Below are 20,755 nucleotides of genomic sequence, written 5' to 3'. Positions count from 1 at the left end.
AATTACTATGAGGCTTATTACTACACGTACTTAAAAACTATGAGTTTAGAGATTACCACCCTTGAGCTGACTGAAGCTATTAAGAGTCTTTGAAGGAAGGGAGATTTCACAAGGTTCTCCTACCAAAGTGATACTAATCCTCAAAAACCTAAGAGGAAATATAAATTTATGGCTTATATTAGACCCAGTGACTAGAGATAGAAAAAAACTAGCTGAAATTCAACCAAATCAATAAAAGATTGGTTGATGAGTAATTATACAAGAAAGTGAAATTAACTGAACCCTTTCTAAATGAGTGGCACTGAGTTAGCATCTGTGAAGTGTTTAAAACATGTCTGTTATACAGTAATTGCACAGTAAAAGTTAGTTATTATTATTACTACTAGTTAGAACTTAAAACAACTCCAAATATATTCTTAAAATACAACAATTAAAAGTGAAAGATATGGGCATTTCAACCTAGTAACAGGCCACCTTAGTAAAGCTGTCAATTTTGCCCATTAATACAAATCTTATAGAAAATAAAGAGTACTTTCAACAATATCTACTTTGTCCAAAATACTTACCAGCTATAGAGTAGTGGGAATCTACAAATGTTTAGTGCTTCTAACGCCTGGTATGTGAGCTTCTACCAAGAAGCAAGACATCCCAACAGTGAACGCAAAGGTGCTGACCACACGTTTAGTGCTGGGCAAGCTGACAGACAGCAAAAGGACCTCACAGCTTAGAAAAGGGACCAGACTTCTAAGGTTCACCTGACATTCAGCCTTTTTCTTAAAATTGTTCCTCCCTCGTTTTCGAACCTTATAAGAACATTTTAAGTGTCTTATTTATTGTACTTCTGTTTAGTTACATAAGCCCCAGGAAAACAATTGTTTCTCATACTTTTTTTTTTTTTAGATTTACCATGGTTTCTGCTATTCTTTTCATAAGATTTTAAGCACGTTCTTGGTGAGTTACTTTGTTTCCTTAAAGCTTGTGTACTATGTGCCTTAGCAACTGAAGTTACAGATGTAACTGGGCCGGAGCAACTAAGAATGAAAGAAAACCCCAGGCAGTACTGAGAGGCTGCTCCTTTCTTGCTGTTCACTGTTCCAGTGATGAGTTAAATGGATATTTCAAGATGAGCTCGTTGTCATGAGGATGGCCTTGACCCACACACAGCCAGCTACTCAAAGAGTTCAGACTGTACTACGATGAAAACAGTCTATGAATTATTTCCCAACAGTGGGTAGTCTCAGGAAAATAATGGTATACATTTTTATTTTCTTTAAAGACATCTTTTAATTGTGAATATTCTTTACTTTCTTACTTTCTTAAATTTAAATGCTCAAGTTGGAATTTTCTGAGACAAGCCTATTCTTGGAAACTGCTGGGACCATTGATGGAGGGAATGATTTGTAATCCATGTAACCAGTGTGCCAGTCTGATGATGCAGGTCCCTCCACACTTGCCATCTGCACCGTCCTAGGTATACAATTCATTCTGATTCTTTGGTGGTGATGAAAATTGGGATGTTTATCAAATTGGAGAAAAGCTGCCATCTATGCTTTTGCTCCAAGGTTTCCTGATAAGCTTCTTTCATTGATTCTTCTGGGGGCCACATCTCTTGAAATATTTGTTATACCTATCAAAGGGTGAAACAGTGTAGCTGTCAAAGCTCTTCTTTCCCTCTGTGCAATCTGGAGGAACTGGAGGAAATGGGTCTGGTCTGGTGTGGCCACTGGGAGGGAATGGGCAGATTCTTCTGAAGCATAGGAAGAATCAGGATCCCAGTTATGTCCTTGCTCTGCCACTTTCTAGGTTTGTGAATTTGGGCAATTAATAGCTTTGAGCCTTAGTTTTCTCATCTCTACCACGGAAATAGTTAACAGTACCTAACCTAACGCCAAGAGTGATTAAGAATTAAAGGAGAAAATGTATGTGAAAATGCTTTGTGAAAGAAATATGCTGGAGATAAATCACTTTTATCAAATTTAATCCTCCTGATTACTCTGTCAGGTGATTTTCACTTCCATTTTAGAGATGAAGAAACTGAGGATCTGAGAGGCTGTTAATTTCTTAAGGTCTCATAACCATAAAGGGAGCGACGGACCCCAGACAAGATCCCACTTCTAACTAAAACACCTCCACCGCTTTTTACCACTGGAATCACCTGGCTCTGCTTGCTTCATCCCTTTGGGTAGGCAGTGATGCCATCACCACTGTGCTCTACTTCATTCCTCATCTAATGAGTACAGTGTGACATTGGGTCCAGTTTTTGTGGCCTCTGACCTTTGACTTTCTACTATCTCCCTGGTGTGTCCATTAAACACCTTCCAGATAACACCAACTCTGGTTCCACTGCCCCAAGAGGAAAGCACTGCCTTTATGATTATGAAGAGCAGTCCCCCACCCAGCCTGTGCTACGCAAAGACTTGGGCTACATTTTTGTGACGTGGCCTCTTAGTGTTTGCCATCAAATAATGACCTTACTGCAGAAAATCTATTCCCACAGAAGTTTTAGAGACTTTTGGAAAGTGGATACAAATATTCATTTAATATCTATTTAAGTGATTTCTATGGTTTCTGTAATTTGCACAACTAGATCCCTTTAAGAAAGTTGGCCCAGAAGTATATTTAATTTCCCAGAAACGCAATTCATGAAATCTTGAATAGAGACTTTATATATTAATTTTGATGGCACTTCTCAACTCTAACTCCTTAGAGTGAAGATCTCTAAAAATGTATTTTGAAAGCAAAAGTATGCTACTTTTCTCGTACCATTAGGCAAAAAGCTTAGTGAAGGAAAATCAATATACAATTGAAGAGAACTTCCTTAAATGACAAGTCCAATCAAAAGTGAGGCTTTAATTTGTAAATCTTTTTCTTTTAGCCATTCTTATGGTTTTAATTAGAATAGCTCCCTTCTTTCACAAGCACTGCCGGTACAATGCTAACGTATCTTTTTAAAAGAAATATTTATGATAAATATATTGTATGTAAGACTGTGTTCTATTATCCTCACAGCAACCAGCACAATGGCTTGAACAATGCAGATGCTCAGTGAATGTCCTTTAATTAGAACCCTCAAATACCCAATAACAGATATTCTTATACCACACTGTTTGAAAAGAGGAACATTAAGTATCAGGACAGACCACAGAGGCAACAGAGGTGCAGCTGTCATTGTAAAAAATGGAATCATTAACAATGATTAAGTCGTTTTAGGTGTATTGATAGAAAATGCAGAGTTTCTAACATATTTTAGAAATAGTCAAAAATGCTTATTAAGCCTTTAGGATTAATTCTTAGCTAAGGAAAAATTAAAACAATCCTAGCACCCCACTTCCTGAAAATCCTGATTCCTGAGGTTTGAGACAACTAACTCGTTTTTGTGTAAATGATCAGTCATGGTATCACAAAATCACAAGGTCCTCAGGCCTGCCCCTCCCAAGGCACGCCTTCACAGGACTGTGCAGCTGTCCGCATCGGGGCGGCAGGCTGTGACTTTTATCCCTTTGTTTTTATTCATTTTGACAGGGGCACCATTACGGGCTTTTCCTCCTGCCTCAACCCAATTTAAAAGGCAGAACTCCACTTAAGATTTTGTTTATTGGAGTAACCAATCATAATATCACAATAAATATATAAGCAATATTACTTTTACAAAGACTATTTCTGTCCTTGAATTACAACATATTTTAAATATGATATACAATATATTTTAAAGTAATTTTGACATTTTTATTCCAAATGGGAGGATTTAAAGTAATACCCAGATAAGCGAAGTGAAAAATCTGTGCCGTGACCCTAATTCAGAACAAGCAGCTGTGTAGTTGAAATCCTTTAAACAGAGAGCCTCTAGGGGCAGATCATTGGAGGCTTGTATCTGGGCAAGTGTCTGTTATGTCTTTACTGATGTCACCCCTCTCCCGAAAATGAGAAAGGGAGATATAACTGCACAGTGTGGTCATTTACACAGCACCTTCTCATGACTGAAAGGATCTGATTTTCGCAGTAATCCTGAGTTACAGGATTAGTGTCCCCACTTTTACAAGACAGCGGAGGCTCAGCAAGGTGAATTAACTCCTCCAATACCATGTGACTATGGGAAGCACACCTGACCTCTCACTCCTTCACCCCCACCCCCAGCTCAAGAGGGAATCACTAGCTTGCAGGTGTCCTCTGTAGAGGGTGCAAGGCTGGGCAGGCATTGTGTCTCTGAGCCAAAGAGGGCAGGCAAGGGTAGTTACTGAACTGCTTCTTGGGGACGTGCTGGTTTCACCCCGATGGGCTTATACACTGAGAGCACTGCCTATGCTGTTGCTATATGCCAGGTATCTCTCACAGTTCAAAGAACCAGCAGGTTTTCCATAAACATGGTTCCTATACCTGGACTCCATGAAATTGAATATAGATTTGTTTCATATCAAATTTTAAATAAATGTATCCATAAAAATTTTTCCAGTATAAGGGGTCATGAGCTCTGTCAGATGCTTAAAGGGACCTGTAAACCTAAACAAATAAACAAACAAACAAATAAACAAAAAACCCTAATCAGTAAAATAAATGACGGCTTTTAAATATCTCCCTCTTGATTTATTTTTATTTTTCTTTGGATCTGATCCATGGAAAACAAAAAAATGTGTAATGAGACAGTCATAGCCTCACTGTTTAGCTTCTGTTAGAGAATTAAATTGAAAGCCATTAAAAATATGTAGGGTATGAGACTTTAAAATAGTTCTTTCCAGAGAAGTTCTCTCCTCACAGTACCTTATGTGATACCATTAAGAATCAATATACGTCCAGTACTATATCTAAAAGCGATACAAAATAGAAACATATTTATACAGAGATGCCATCAAATTAAATATGGAGCTCTATGTTTTCAGATGCTTCAAAGGTCTTCTTAATGCAACAAATATAAGCATCAAGAATATTAATATGTCACAAATTCTGCCTCCTAATTGTTAATTTCTTGCAATTTGCTACCTTTTTCTCACCTCAATGTTTACATTTAATATTTTTATAAAAATGACTGCTTTCTAAACAGGGATATGACTATCATTTTTCTATATGTACTAAACTGTTATATCTTGTGCAAAAAAAATTGGTCACCTGCATATGCATACAATTTTCATTATTTTCAAGAATGCTTTATAACGCTGCAAAGTTTAAGCTTCTTGAAAAAGGCTTGTGCTTAGAATATTTACGTGGCAGAAAAGTCAAATCAATAAATGCATGCATCCTAATGCAGAGTAAAATTTTAAGATTTAATACTTTAAGTCAATAGATGGTTTCATAATTAAAACCAGTTACTCACCCCACAGCATGATAACTGAACAAAAGAGGTGAATTGGCTAGAACAGAACCAAGGCAAAGGTAAAGTCAATGTTTCAAACAAAACTACAAAAAAGGCCTTGGTCCTTGCCATATGTTGCTATAAAAATAAGCTTGGGGAGCAGAAGGACACCGTACTATTACAAGTGATGTTTTTCACTTCTAAATATCACTTCTAAACAAACCCCTACACAGAAGTTTTATCACCACTGTAAGCATAAATAAGTAATCCTGTTCCTTTGAAACTGCCTCTTTCATGCAGGTAAGAAACATTTACTGAGTGCCTAGCTACATGCCAGTCCTGAGAAAATAAAAATGAGTAACACAGCCCATATATTACTGATCCAGTCTGATTACTGCTGTGACTGTATACACAGTGCTCCCTGAGAACCTATAACTGTGGTGGGCTATGCTCAGCAATGATTACCTCTCATTTTCTTTTGCTTTGCTTCTATGAATTCAAAGCCTGTTATCTCTGGACTATAATTATTTTAACCATTACTCTGTACACATAATATAAATAGCTTTCATTCCCTATCTTGTGTCCAGAACAAGTGAATGAAGTACTCAAAAACATCATGTTTAACTTAATGCTTATTGAATAGGGAGAAACAAAAAAACTCAGTACAAATTGTCCCTGACTCAATTGTGGCTTTTCATGTACCACTACCCACCTTAATCATTTCTTGGTAAATGTAGGGAAGAAATGGTTATGTGAAGAACGCTAACTCCTATCTACTGAGCCTACCCTGTAGTACTGTGTTTTCACCTAATTTAACAAGAAACTCTTGTTTGTAACTGTTTACAAAAAATATATTTGGAGGCGTATATGGGATTGCATATTATATTAGTATTTATATTTCCATTGGCCTAAATATATAACATTAAACAAATAGCTGGTTCAAAACAGCCAATGTCTCAATAAAATCTAGATTAATAAATGGATTTATCTATATTTGGCAATGCCTAACATGTATGGATTCTGACCAAATAATGCTGCTTTTTAAATATAAAACAGTGATCGCTGTGCTTTGAGAACATTTTCCCCAAGAACAGATGGAAAAGGATGGGATGAATGCGCAATGAATGTATTGTTGGTAAATGAATTATTGTTAAGCGTCAAGTAATATGTTGTGAAATTTTGTAACACTTTGTCTTTTAAACATTTTTACATTGTTATGGAACTCTGCTATCTGAGCTGAGACCCTGAAACCAACCATATCTTTTTGGTAAGCTGACACGATTACACATGTAAAATTATTTACTTTGAAATGGGATATATTGTACAGGATGAGATTGAAAGTGAAAGGAAGCAATAATTTTCTTACTTATATTTAAGAAGAATGACGGAAACTGGTGACATCATCCACTGACGTTATTCAATACTGGTGGATGTCATAGTTAAAATATAGTTTTTGCAAAAATGTGCTTAAAACAATTCACTTTTATCTGACACTTCATAATTAAGTACAGTAAAATGTACCAAAATTTTCTTTGATTAATTTTTATACATTTTATTTGCAATGATTACTATAAGGATCATCAATAAGCAATTTAACAAAGACTGACTCAAATTATTTTCTAGTTGTTTTGTGTATCTGGAGCCTCGAGAACTTAATAAAGAATTCTTCACAAATTATGTTAATGTTTCAGAAGACAGGTGGCCATTTATCTTCAGCTTTCTGAGTTTGATACAAATGGATGCTTCTATTAAAAGTGCTGATAAGGAATGGGCCTCAGCTTTCCTAATGGAGTAATGGTGTTATATTCTGATTTCACAGAAATAGTTATTAAGTTCCTGAGAACATTACAGAAACTTACAGAGTATCTAATCTTTAATCGCCAGTGCTTGATAATGTGTGGTGGCTTTGGAAAAATCAAGGATCAAAAGGGATATGAAAAATAATAAAATTCTTCATCTGTCCATATTCCAATTACATTTTCTCTTGCATGGGTTTGTCATGTGATCTGTACAGCCTTGCTTTGCTACTCAATTATGGTCCATGGACCAGCAACACCATCATCACCTGGGAGCTTGAACCCTTACCCCAGACCTACTGAATCACAACCTACTTTTAACAGGGTGACAAGCAGTAGCCCAGAGATTCTGAAACACAGGCCTCAGGAGTCAATAGGTCATATTCCTTATCCTTCTGTTATAACTACCATTAAAAAGGCAGACAGGACATAGGCTTCAGTGGTCAGCTTGAGACTACTTCCCCTCTATAGTTTAGTTTTCAATTATATATAGTTTGATATTTGCAAACATCACTGCCAATATCAAATACAAACACAGTACTTAAAACTCTATAAAAGACAAGATTATGCTTGAGAACTGAAAATTTAAGATGGATACCACCACATACAAAATAAAACATACACCAGGGCTTACATACCCTAAAGCACTAGGTAATTAGTGCATGTTAAACAGTTTCTACAATTGATTTTTAAGAAAAATGTAGCCCACCAGTCACGGCAATAGGCAGGGGCAAGGAGCAAATCTGACTCTGATAAGCCACACATGTGTCATGCACACTGGTTCTCACCTGTTTGTACTCAGATTCTCTTCCAACCAATACCTGCAGAACGTAGGTGACAGGGTCGCCTTTCATTGGTGGTACCGTCTCCCATAAAATTTCACATGAATTTCCTTCCAACTGTGTTACTCGAGGTGCTGAAATACAAATCCATATATCTAAGCTCAAAATAAAAGCATCACATTAAGTCAACATTTTGATAATATTAGAGAGTGTAAGAGTTTGCACCTGCCCTGAGAGGGGAGTTTATTTGCCCAGCCCGCTATACAACCAGCAAGGTACACGGAGAAGATATTCCTTGACTAGCAAGTCACTTGGTGAAAAATTCTTTGTTCATTATCCTATTAATAACTGTTAGGCCTGGACTGAATTTTGGTCATTTTTTCAATAGCCGCTGAGAACCTTCTACGATTAGGCTCTGAGCCAGGTACTTTGGGGAAAGCAAAAATAGGTACAATAAAACCTGCTTTCAGGGAAATTAAGATCTGAGGAAAGGGGAGAATAAGGTATGAGACAAGTACAAAAAAGAAACATAAAGCAGATTAAAGTGAGAAGTACAAGTATAATGCTATGGAGTCACAGAGAAGGAAAAGCCAAGTCTGTGTGAGAGTCTAAGGAAGATTTGAGGAGCAGTGACATGTGAGATAAGTCTCAGAGGAAGGACAGCATTGAAAGCCTTTAAAATTAAGTTACTGTATATTTTTTAGTTTATTATTTTGTAACTCGAATGTGTAACTGCTCTCTGAACCTCTTTATTCTTTAATTTCTAATTATATGAAATTAATTCTTTAGAGATAATTGTTTCTACTTATAATTCTGTACAATAGTGCTTCAGAAAAATAAAGGTTTTCGTTAAAAAAAAAAAAAAGTTGGAATTAGTTGGCCAAAACACCAAGTAATTTATGAAAAAAAAAATAAGTAAGGAATCTGATCAGACTAAAGAGACCTCCTGCGTAAGACAGCACTTTTCTGAATCTAAGGGGAAAAGGAAGGAGACTTGATCATGTGGCAGTGTGAGGAAACTGTCCTAAAGTAAATGCACCATGAAACACAAATGCCATCAGTTCAGTGTTTTGTCTTCCACGAAATGAATTTCTGCTAACAGTCACACTTTGAGAGGCAAAGTTGGTGACAGAAAGGCCCTTTAAGTTTGCTAACTGGTAAACCGGCAAACCTTCCTCGTCATAACACACCTATTGGCACAGCGTGTTCAGGAATCTCTTCTGTTAATGCTGAAAGGCAAAGCTGTAGCAAAGGGCTGGGGCACTGACTGTCTAAGTGACCCAGCAATGCCTTGCATGTGTCCATCCATTTATACTAGTTTCTTAGACACATGTAAAAACAATTGTCAAAGAGTTTCTGGACTGCTGAGGGAAAAGGCATTTACCATAAAGTGCCCTGCAAGAAACTATGGGAAACAAACCTTCACAGGATTCAAGCTAGACACTGACCTAGGTCCTGGAGTCCCCTCACCCTCATATAATGAACTCTGCTCTGGTGGTGGCCGACATAGAGCTCTTCCACGTGGAAGCAGTGAGTCAAATGAGCCACTCACATATAGGATCTTTTGTACAGGTTGTACTCACAGCCCTAGCCATCCAAGTACGATAGCACACCCTCACTTTTACCCACAGAAAACCTGGGTCCGGTGGGCTGCTTATCTATCCATCAGCCTCGGGGTCATTCTGGGCAGCTTTATAAAGCTACCAGTGCTGCCCACCCCCTTCAAAGACAGGAGTACGGACCTTCACAGGAATCACACTACTGGGGTGAGCAGGGGCGCAGCTCAGGAGTCCGTGAGGGAGCTGGGCCTAGGCTCGAGGCTGGGGGAGAAAGGCTGAGCCAGCCTCACCCTGTGGCTGTCAGCCCTGCCTTGAGAGCAGCTGTGCAGAAGCCATGATGCTGTGGTTGGAAATGGGAGAAGAGTGCTCAGGAGATCCGGTGGAGAGAGCCTGGGCAGAGCTGCTTTTGCTTACTCTCTGATCCTATGAAAGGGGCACAGAGTGACTTAGTCACGCACAAACCTCAAGACGAATAGTCAGGGAGAACGGGCCACTGCTGCAGCTTGCCACAGGCGTCTCCCCACAGTGAGAGCTGAGGGCCAAGGGGACAGGCTGCTGCAGTTGCCTAATCAGTCTCTTATCTCTAGGCTCCAAGGTCATTCAAAGATGAATAGCAACCTCTGCTCCTCCTGAATATCTTCGGGAAGGGAAATTTTCAAAACTTCTGTGGTTACTGTCCTAAGTGCTACAACAGAAATTCACCCTTCTAACTAAAGTTTGTCACTCTGGTTTGTTTCTTTGATTATTTGCAATAATCATTTAAGAAAAGTCTTAAATAATCATTGAGAAAAGTCTTTACTGGTAGGCATTCTCTTCTTAGGACTTTCATTTCCCCGCCCCCCACATCTCCCTTCTCTTTTAGATAGTTCTTTTGATTCTATCTTGCTGATATTAGAACTATTAGAAGAGTTTACTCAGAACTGCGCCCCTTGCTCTGAGCTCCGGTGTCTCCTCACTCTCACAGAGGAGTACCAGAACACACTGCCCACGAACCTTTGATGGTGGGGGGAACACTCTTGGTTGTGCTGAAGGTGTAGGTTTCTGAGAAGGGCCCTTCCCCAGCCTCGCTTGCTGCCTGGATTCGGAAGGAGTAGCATGTGAATTCTGTCAGTCTTTGGACCTTGTAGGTATGGCTGGGTCCTCTGTAAATGGAAATAAACCTAGAGGAAGGAGCAGAATCCATTAGCCACCTGAACTTTTATTACTGACAAGAAATTAATGATGATACAAACCAGTGGAACAGATTAGGCCAATGTTGCTGCCCACCTCCTTCAAAGACAGGCAGCACGGACCAATGTCATATAGTCTGAATGAATAATCAATCAGTTGCTATGTTATAGTTTAGTGTCTGAGATATCTTTACATAAAAGAAAAACAAACAGGCACATATAAAGCTTAGAATGAGATCCTTTTAATTATGCTATAAGTTCTAGAAATATCAGTTGTTCATGCTTTTATTTATAAATAAATTTTTTAGTTGTAGTATCTATATAATCTGATACTGTTAACCTACCTTCTATTATGTACTAGGCAATGAAGTTAATGTCAAATGGGCAACTGGGAAATAGAATGTCCTCTTCACCTGAGTTTTCTAAATAACTGAAGTTTAACTATAAAACTCCTAAATTTTAACCTTTATTTTCCCACGAGCTTTCAAAACTCTTTTCCCAAACTAGTAAGAAGACAGTTAGGATTATAAATCTTTGAGATACGTAAAAAGTAAAAAAAAAACAACAAAACTTTGCTCAGAATCGAGCAATCAAAATAACAAAAAAAACCTCATAGGTGGGCTGACATAGTTTAGACCAGCAGCTTCTGAACCAGGACAAAATATTTATACTTCTCTGCTAATTAATATTTCCATGAGACATAGCATATAAGCCATGAGATTAAAAAAACAAAAAAGAAAACAAAACAAGGCCTTACATTTCAACTCTTTTCCTCCAGGGTCTTGAAAAATTAATATTTTCACAATGAAACTGAATTACTTTTAACGATAATATATATCATCATTTTTTTCATAGTTAACTGTAAAATTTTGGAAACAGCATAATTTTTCATAATCTGTAGTCTCCAACCTTTTTGGCACCAGGGACCGGTGCTCCTATGAGAATCTAATGCCTGATGATCTGAGGTGGCCCTGGTTCCTAACAGGGCACCGACCAGTATACCAGTCCATAAACTGGGGGTTGGGACTCCTACCTTATCCAGGATCTTTAGTAGATTCAGGATCTGAATCTTATTGGTCCGGGGCCACTTTGAGAACCACTATATAAGTTAATCCAACCACAATGCCTTATTCCTACATTGGCCACATGGTTCTTCCAGTTTCCAGTGCTTTGTTACAGCATTTGAGGACAATCCACTCTTTGCTACTACTAGAACTAGGTCAGTGATAGAATCACAATTCATAATGTCTGACTCTTAGGCTGATGTGGCCTAAGGGGTAAGCAAAATTTATGCATTCATTTAGCAAACATTTTTTGAACATCTGCTGTGTGCTAGGCTCCGTGGCTTCAAAGCTGAATAAGACTTAATCCCTGTGGGTTACTTGGTCCTGTGTGTGGGCAGGGTTTTCTGAAGGAAAGCAGAAGCTTTTCTATGTGCTAGAGGAATAGTCCTGATGGATGGAAGGATGGATGGATGGAAGGATGGATGGAAGGATGGATGGATGCATGGATGGATATAGATTAAACGACCCCCCTCCTTTTTAAAACAAAACCTGTGAGTCAATACTTATTTTAAAATATCCATGCTTTCATCAGCCTTTGCAATTGGGTTTCTGAGCCACAGTCATTTCACCTATTAAGTGTTCCTTCTGCTTTGCTCTGTAAGGAAGCACCTTTTACTGAAGGCTAAACATTTTTATTTTCAGAGAAAGCCAGAGTCCAGGGTGAAACCCACAAATACCATGGCAACCTATGTAGTGCTCTTGACACACCACCACCTTAATGAAAATACCCTTGCTAATGCTAGAGGCAAACAGCAATTTATTAACTCAGCCTCACCTGGACCAGAATCTCTAACTGGAGTAATTGCCCTTAATTATACCACAAAATGGAAGTCATGGTTTAAGAACTAAAACGTCATTACAAACTTACAATAAAGCCTGTTTTTTAAAGGAGTTTAGAGAAGACTAAAACAGCACTGTTTCCCTGTCGTGCCTTGCTCTAAAGAGAGTATTTCCTTTTGAAAATAAGTTAATATACCTGTCAGTCGGAGAATAAGCATGTCACTAACCATTGGTCCTTTAATTTAGTGTACTGTCTGCTGTCTGCTCTGGCGATAATAAATCATGATCTGCTTGCTGCTCTGATAAAAGCCATCACTGCTTTGTCTGACCTTCCTCCTCCCAGAAAAGGCATGGGAAGAAATTCTGGGGTAGGGGAAGAGGAAAGAGTTCTCTTATTTTGTTCTCAAAATGTGTATGGAAATAGCTAAAACAGATGGTGGCGAATTCCTATGTCATATAATTAACCAAGTACAGAGAAGATGATGATGGGCCTGACACAGGCTCTCTCCTGCGTGCAAGGGGCATGGGGATGGAAAGGCAAGACATCAGGAACCCTAAGAGTTGTGGGATTAATGTTCCAAGATAGCCAAGTATCAACAGTGTCGATCTTACACTAAGTGCCCACCAAGAGAAACAGATTTACTGGGTTTTCTTGGGCCTATGTCTTAAGGTGGACGTACAGGCCCAAGGTCAGAAGGACATGAGAATGAACAAGGCTGTTGTGGCCAGTCTTCTGAGGACCCTCCCCAGTCGTCTCACTCCACAGAGAGACATTACAGACAGAGACAGCAAGTCTGCACGCTGTTTAAAAGTTCATCCTTCTCTCACTTTAAAAAAGTTTCCCCTTCCCTCCTCCTCCTTAATCCATTTCCCATTTAGAAAAAGTGCAGCTCGCTGTCAGAGTTAATTTAATTTTACATAAACATGCTCTTTGAGGCTGAAGCAAATCTGACTGGTTTTCAATGTAAAAATAAAATATAAAAACTGTTCTTGGACTTATTTCTAAACAGAATTTGTCTCTAATCCTAATGTAACAGAAATGTATACATATCGGAATCAGCAAATGAATCTTCGGGTAACAACTGTTCGAGAACGATGTTAACATCACGCATAGGAATGTGACATTTTCTAAGATTTGACATTTTCAGCGATCGAGAATTAACTATATTTTGTAAATGGAAATACCACTACTAAAAACAGAATGCTGTAAATAGAAAGATGTCATGTTTCCAAAGACTATCGATATACTAGAGCAATGTGAAAATAATAATAAAAGAGAGATATTTCACGGCAAACTTTGGGGATAAGGTTAGGGAGTGTAATCCACAAGTTATCGTGGGGTAAATGCTGTAGTCGTCAGTGAGTATTCTTGGGAAATGGAAGAAAACGGGTTAAGGAAGTAAAAACCTAGGAGCAGAAAGAGAACTGCAAGAATGAGATTGTGGAGTGAAAGATGAGAAAGACTTGGTATTAATGCTTTTTATAATATAGAAATCATTTATCACAGTTATTTCTAATTTTATGTTATATTACTGTTTTAACAAAGAAATTTATTAAATGCACAAGTACATAGACTCTAGTTAAACTCTACATATGAATCAGTTTATAAATTAGGGAACAAAATCTTTTATATGCTCTTACCTCTCAATTTTAGGTTTCTGAAAATATAATCTTCATAGGACAACAGCCAGTTTGGCATTGAGTCTAATTTTAAGGGTTTTAATTTTGAAAAACCGTAAGGGGTAACACTGGTTGTGTGTTTCTTCTACATCTGTCTGGGTTCTTGATGCGCTCTCTGCAAATGAGGGTTCTGTAACCGGCACTGCAGACCATGAGATACCAGCAACTTATTTAGCCTCTTCAGACCTCAGTTTTCTCCTCTGTGCAATAAGGATAATGACAGAACCTACCTCATAGAGATGTTGTGAGGTTTAAATAGGTTAATGAAAGAAAAGTGCTTAGAATAGTCCTGATATATAATAATCACTCAGTATGTGTTACTTATAATTACTTTACAATGCTGAGAAGACAGGATTTTAAAGAAGAAACTCCATTCTCCTTTCTGAGACACCATCCTCATCACTGACTTTTCTCCCGGGCGGAAAGTCAGCTGCATCGTGAGAGAGGCTGCCCTAGAGCCCAAGCCTCAGCCACCAGCTTGGGGGTTCCATCAGCGAGGCTGTTTAAGACTGTTTACTCTCTTGCACTGGGACCTGTCGGTGACAGCTGGGCAAGCGCACCTCCCTCGCCAGCCTGGTAGAATTCAATTTGATAGCTCATGTAAAAGTCCCTATGCAGAGTAGGCCTCAAATAAATGTCCTTGATCCTGAATTCCTTTTTGTACATGCTGACAGAAACTTCTGTTTCAAACAATAAAGACCAACCAAAACAAAATAAAAAGCAGGCAAGCCGACATAAAAAAGAATACATTCCCTCTTTTACTCCAATTCTGTAATTATTTTCCATCATTCCAAGAGGCAGGAGAAGAAAGAATCTTCTTTCTCACAGCCAGTGATTTATACCAGTTGCACAGTGGCCTCTCTAGGAGGCTCTGAAGGTTAGCACACCCTGTGGCTAGAACCACTGGGAGAGAGATTAAAAATATTCATCAAATATTTGTTTTACAAAGACCAACTTAATATTTCTCTCCAAATCTGTTTGTTTTTAAAGACCAACTCTGTTTTAAAATTCATTAATAAGCCAGAGGCCTTTGGTGATAGAATTAAACGTGCTACAGGTCCTAAGGCACATGATTGAAGATTCTGTATTTCAAATGCAACCAAGCACTCTGAGCTTAGAGCATGGCTTTGCCATGAAGAGGAGAGCAGCCCTCCGGCTTTTCTGACACCTCTCCCTCCCTCTTATATTTAGCATACCCAGGGTCAGTGCTTAGACCCCACATGTTCATGTACCACAGGCCCTGGGACCTGAGTCACACCCAGACGCTGACAGGAGTCTGTTGTCTTGAAGGCCCTGATCCCTACTACCTTGGCGTGTGCCGTCCAAGCCTGGGGGAAGGGAGATCCCGGAACAAGAATAAATCAACTAGGAATGAAGAGGACATAGGACAGCTGGGGTGCCTGACTCGCAAAAGACAGTACAAAAGAACAACCTCTCGTTCAAGAGACCTCAATCCCTTGATTTCTGAGGGTGGGAGTGGGGAGAGATGTGCTTTCCCCTAGGCCACTCTCCCTCGTCTGTGCTGCCTGGTAAAGACTAGACCACCTTTCCCTTCTCCCCTCAAGGGAAGCAGAGGGAATTGGACCCAAGAAGACTGGACACAAATCTCAGCTCTGACCCTTATTGTCAAAACATTCACTCCTGTTAAGCAAACAGGGACAGTATCCACCTCATGGGTTGTTTCAAGAGTCAAATCCAAAAATGTGGGTAAAAAGCCCAGAACTGAGCTCAACACATAGTAAGAGTTCAATACATGGTACCTAGTGGCTCTAGACTCTGTCCCATGGGTGCCACAGATCACTTCTCAGGATTCAGGTGAGGCTAACGTACCCTGAGGACCGCTGTGGCTCTCAACTCCTGCCACACAGGCCTCTCTCCAGGTCACTAGGGCCATTACCAGGTCTACATCCTAGCAGGAACGGGTCCATCTGAATTTGTGATGTTCTGCAACGTCTCTTATGGCCTGTGGTAGACATATAGCTCCCTCCCGAAATGAGTTAATCTAATTTGGTGACCAAGGAGTGAAAACAAAATGTTCAGTCTGTTATTTTTATTACATTACTGCTCCTGTGCTAATGAAATATATGTGTAACAGGTGGCATGGTTCCTGGAATGCAGAATATGCTCGATAAAGTCACTGAGTAATTTTACTATCAGTTCAGGCTAAGGCATATGTAGCCGCAGGGACTTCCTGTGGTATCACAACTCTTTAAAGGTCACCCTGGACCCACACTGGCAGTGCCTCTGAGGGGTCTTCCACTCCATCTTCACTCCTGTTATCCATGGCCATGTAACCTTTGGAGGCATCAGCCGACAACCCAGGGTTCCGGTGAAGACAAAGAGGACAGGTGTGGTAACACCTGTGGGGCTCCACTGTTGTGCTGCCCCCAACCCCCATTGACACAAGGACTCAAAGTACAGTGGGTAATAACAATCTTTCAGTCAGCAGACTTAAGTTTGAGTTCAGGTTCAACTGAATGGTGATCTTGGCTCCAGAGCCAGGTAAGTTGTTCCCTTCTCTGTAAATGGGTATGATCATAATGCCTACCTCTTAGGAGGCTGTTGTGATCAAATGGGATAATGCAGGAAGAACCCATTACGAGATGCCTAGTACTTGTCATTAATAAGAGAGCACCAAAGATTATGAATGATTTACCCTGTTTGTCAAGGCTGCAGCAGCCTGAAGGATGTCCTCAGAATGCATCCTAACTTTCCAGCTTAGGCTTTCCTGAGCTGGAAAGAAAGCTGTGCATGTGAATACCATCCTCCCTGTCCCAGGGAACCCAGGCCAAGAACTGCTGCTGAAAACAGATGGAGATGAGAGCACTGGGTCCTCCGTAAGTGCAGTCCATTAATGGAAATTTAGGGATTTTTACTTAGGGAAAGGAAAAATGGAGATAAATGCTATTGCACACAAAAAATATTTACTTGGAAGAAAAATATAAACAAGGCAGAAGGTTGGTTGGGTCACTGTAAGTTTACAGTATTAAGTATAAATGAATTCTTTTATGGTTCTGCTTCTGACTTGCTTCATTGTTGACTGTAACGTCTTCTTGAAACTAAACACTTTGATGGTAACAAGTACACATGGGTTTTAATGCTGGTAATTTATCAGCGATTTAAAAAAAAAAAAAGTTCTATATATCTGTAAATACAAAATGATTCTGTTCATTCTGCTTGCCTGTCAGAGTACTCCATGGGGTGGGTATAAAGACCTTGGCCACAATGAGGAGTCTGTTACCTTTACTGTGAACTTGAATGAGCTGATAACTCCCCAGGCTGAGTTTTAAGACAGTTGGGATAATACTGTCTTGTTCATCTGGCAGAAATTTTTCTGAGATCCCAATAAAAGGACCAAGTAAATCCTATAATTCCTTATTAAATATACACTAAGAAGGCAAAACAAAAGATTCTTGACATTTTCAAGAAATCTAGGGGGTGGCTATACTTTTAACTTCCGTATTTTAGGCTTTAACATTTTGAAAGATGACTTTTTTGCACTAAAGTACAACTGAAGGAAGAAATTTAGACATGTTACATCTTTAAACGTTTATTGTAAATCATTTTAGAGAAAAAAAATAAAGATGTTTAAAATGTATTTCTTTAAAACAGTTTTGTTTCAAAAGATAGATTCAAAAGATGTTCTGGATCGCTTACAACTTAAATTTGCAGTAGAATAAGAGATAATGCTAAGTTTTTTGTGCTATACCATAATCCTGTCGCCATTACAGACTAACAGCAGCCCATTAATATCAACTCCTCAAAACAATCCAATCTACTGACCTAAAACGGCCTGTATTCTACTAAAGGCTGCAAATGGCACATTTCAAAACATGTTTCACAATATCACAAATCAACAGCTGTTAGTAAGGTCAGTACAACTATATTCCTTAATGACGACATGTCATTGCCTTTATTTTTTTAGTTTTCCTGAACTTCATGGTGTGTGTAAATTTCCTACATTAGTAATATTTAGGAATGGAGGATGTTCAAAACGGGTATGAATAGTACGTGCCCTCACTTCACGAAGAACACCAAGTCCTGTCATGTCTATGCAGAAGCAGATGGCATCATGTGGGGACACCTGAGGCAGGGAGCGTACATTTCCTAAACTGGTTTTGACGTTAATGAGAGTCCCTGTTTGCAGACTGGGCACACAGGTACCAAGAGTGATTTCCAAAAGACTAATGAGAAAAAGAGTTAATTTCCTGTCCCCAGCTGCATTTGGACCTTTTGGCTTGCGAGTGATGAGTCTGTCATACTTTGTGGTTATGCTCTTTTTCTAAGAAATAAAATGTCACTATAGCTACTGATGGAATTCTTTAGGTAGAATAAAATTCCTACTTTCAATTTTTTTTCATTCAAACTGTACTTAAATTATTGATATATTAAAAAGAGATGACTAGAATCTCTAAACACTACCCAAGAACCTCGAAGCTTCCCATTCTTCTACTCTGCTTTCAAATATACACGGTGAATCTCATTTTTAAGGATACTCTTCCCAGTCTTCCAATCCCACTCTTTCTGTTTGCCTACTTCTTTTTTAGTGGCTTTGCCTCAATCTTACCTGATTTAGGAAAAATGGTGAGGAAAATGCTATCCCAATTCCATTTTCAAATAAAAGAAAAAATGTAATCTGAATTCTACTTCTGGTCCAATAAGATCTCAAAAAGTTCATTTACCACCTCTTGCTTTTGTGTCTAAACATCTTATCCTGAAATCAACTAAGCTGGCAATAGTCTTTATTTTTATTTGCAGGCTGAATTTTTATGCTCTTTTTTCTAAGAAACAGAAATGCTTTTTTCCATTTATCAGGGATTGGAGATGGGCATCAATAGCTCCATTTAGTAGAGGGAGAAACTAAAGCAGGGACATACGTCTCGTCATCTAGAAACTCACTAAGAGATCTGGGATTATAAAAGATTTGACACTCTGGTCAAGAACAACAATTGCCTTCTAGTGACTAAAGGCAATATCAAAATGCCATCTAACAAGGGTGATCATGTGAATCGGGGACTATTCCAGAGACGCAAAGGAAATTAATCCTGAGGGTCTCTTGTGGCCCTGAGCTATTTAATTCAGCAATATGCTCTGAGAAATATAAGCAGGAGTTTGTTCTGCACTAGGCATACATTAAGGAAGTTCACTCACCCCACAGTGCTTATACACCCTGGCCACCTTTATAAGTCGCCTTGTGTGTATTTTTTCAGGGCTTACTTATGCAGATTGTTTTCTGTCCCTCTCTAACAGCAAATGGGCAGTCATATTGTACATATTACAAAGCACCTCCAATTTTGCCAGTTGAAAGGAAAAGTGTCATGGCACAAATGCCGAGTTAAATGGAGAGCAAGTGGTAAATTATCCACTCTATGAGAGCCCTCTTCCCCGTCCTCATTTTGCTGGAGCCTTATTTTAAAATACACTGGCTGTCTGACTAAACCTGAACAACAGATTAACCACAAATGTATTCCTGGAACTTTAGTTCCTCTTGCCTCAGTGCTGTGTACAATTATCGGGAACATGGACCCATGCGGGTCAGGATGAGGTTCAGTAACAACTCAAATTCTGTTAGGGCAGCATGACATTTCATTTCAATAACACAGACAAATGCATCTTCAAAATCATCAGTAAGGCGTTACAATCTTAAAATGCATGAGCTGACTTTGTTATTGTAAACCCTGTATTAGGTTAAAGCAGCATTATGAAAATGTTTACTTTGGGTATATGTATATTTTTGCATACACAGGAACCAAAGACATTCAGATCTGTATTAGATCTGCTAAGAATAATACTGGTAATTGCTCTATGGCCAAACTAATATAATTTTAGTTTTTCTGTTGAAGTTAAATATTCTCTTCTGCTATCTACTCATTGTTTCAGATTAATTTGTTTTCTCAGAAAGATAAGCTCCTTATAGGCAGGCCACATACCTCATAAGACCTAGCACATCATAGTAATTTAAGAAAAAAATTTATGATTGAGAGATCATAATCTAATTGCTAGGGATAAACTTAGTCCTGTAAATATAAAGTAGGGCTTTGAAGCTGTCACATTAATATGTAGCCAGTGACCTTAGACTAGGAATCCGTGGGTCAAAAGCTTGAATACATGGAAACAAATGTCCGGTTCAAGGGGGAAAATGTTCACCATAGCAAGTCCAGGTGCTCCAGATGAATTCTAGGTTGATTTAGTTTGAGGCAGGGATTTAGGAAAGATGCCCTTTTGGGATCCTTGCTATTGACATGCAACAGCTCCAAACTTAAGAAGAGACATTTGTAAAAGTATCAGAATAGAAAGAGGCATCATTTACTTGGAGAAAGACCTAGGGCCCATTTCTGTGCTTTGGAGACTGCATCCTTGATTTCCGTCCAGTCCTGAGTCCTTACCACTAGACTCCATCCTAAAGCTCTTTTGCATGAGATTGTAAGATTAGGATCCTTTAAGACAACCCAACTCAACCAAACCCAACCCAACCAGCTCACAATAGATACCATTCTTCTTTCCTCCCACAACACTCTGTGATATTGTCAATCTGAGAAAGCCTTCCTCCATCCAGATTTGCTTGAATGTATCTGTCTCTTCTACTTATCCCCCACACCACGTGAGCTCCTGAAGGGCAGGAATTTACCTTGGTCATCTTT

The 20,755-nt window shown here is 38.9% G+C and overlaps 1 protein-coding gene across 5 annotated transcripts in view; it reads right to left on the bottom strand.

Annotated features, from left to right (window-relative positions):
* The window catches only part of FNDC3B (fibronectin type III domain containing 3B), a 296,648-nt gene that overhangs the window by 4,927 nt on the left and 270,966 nt on the right, over positions 1–20,755 (bottom strand). For all 5 annotated transcript variants that reach the window (XM_039865044.1, XM_039865045.1, XM_039865042.1 and 2 more), the window contains 2 exons: positions 10,415–10,581; positions 7,869–7,996 (listed from right to left, as the gene is read on the bottom strand). In XM_039865044.1, the coding sequence (XP_039720978.1) occupies positions 7,869–7,996; positions 10,415–10,581 (295 nt within the window). The remainder of the gene's footprint in view (positions 1–7,868; positions 7,997–10,414; positions 10,582–20,755) is intronic.

The sequence above is a fragment of the Pteropus medius genome, unplaced genomic scaffold (assembly GCF_902729225.1).
Source record: "Pteropus medius unplaced genomic scaffold, Ma_sr-lr_union100, whole genome shotgun sequence".
Lineage (NCBI taxonomy): Eukaryota > Metazoa > Chordata > Mammalia > Chiroptera > Pteropodidae > Pteropus > Pteropus medius.
The sequence above is the reverse complement of the archived record's forward strand: the minus strand, read 5'-3'. Positions and strand labels throughout refer to the sequence as shown.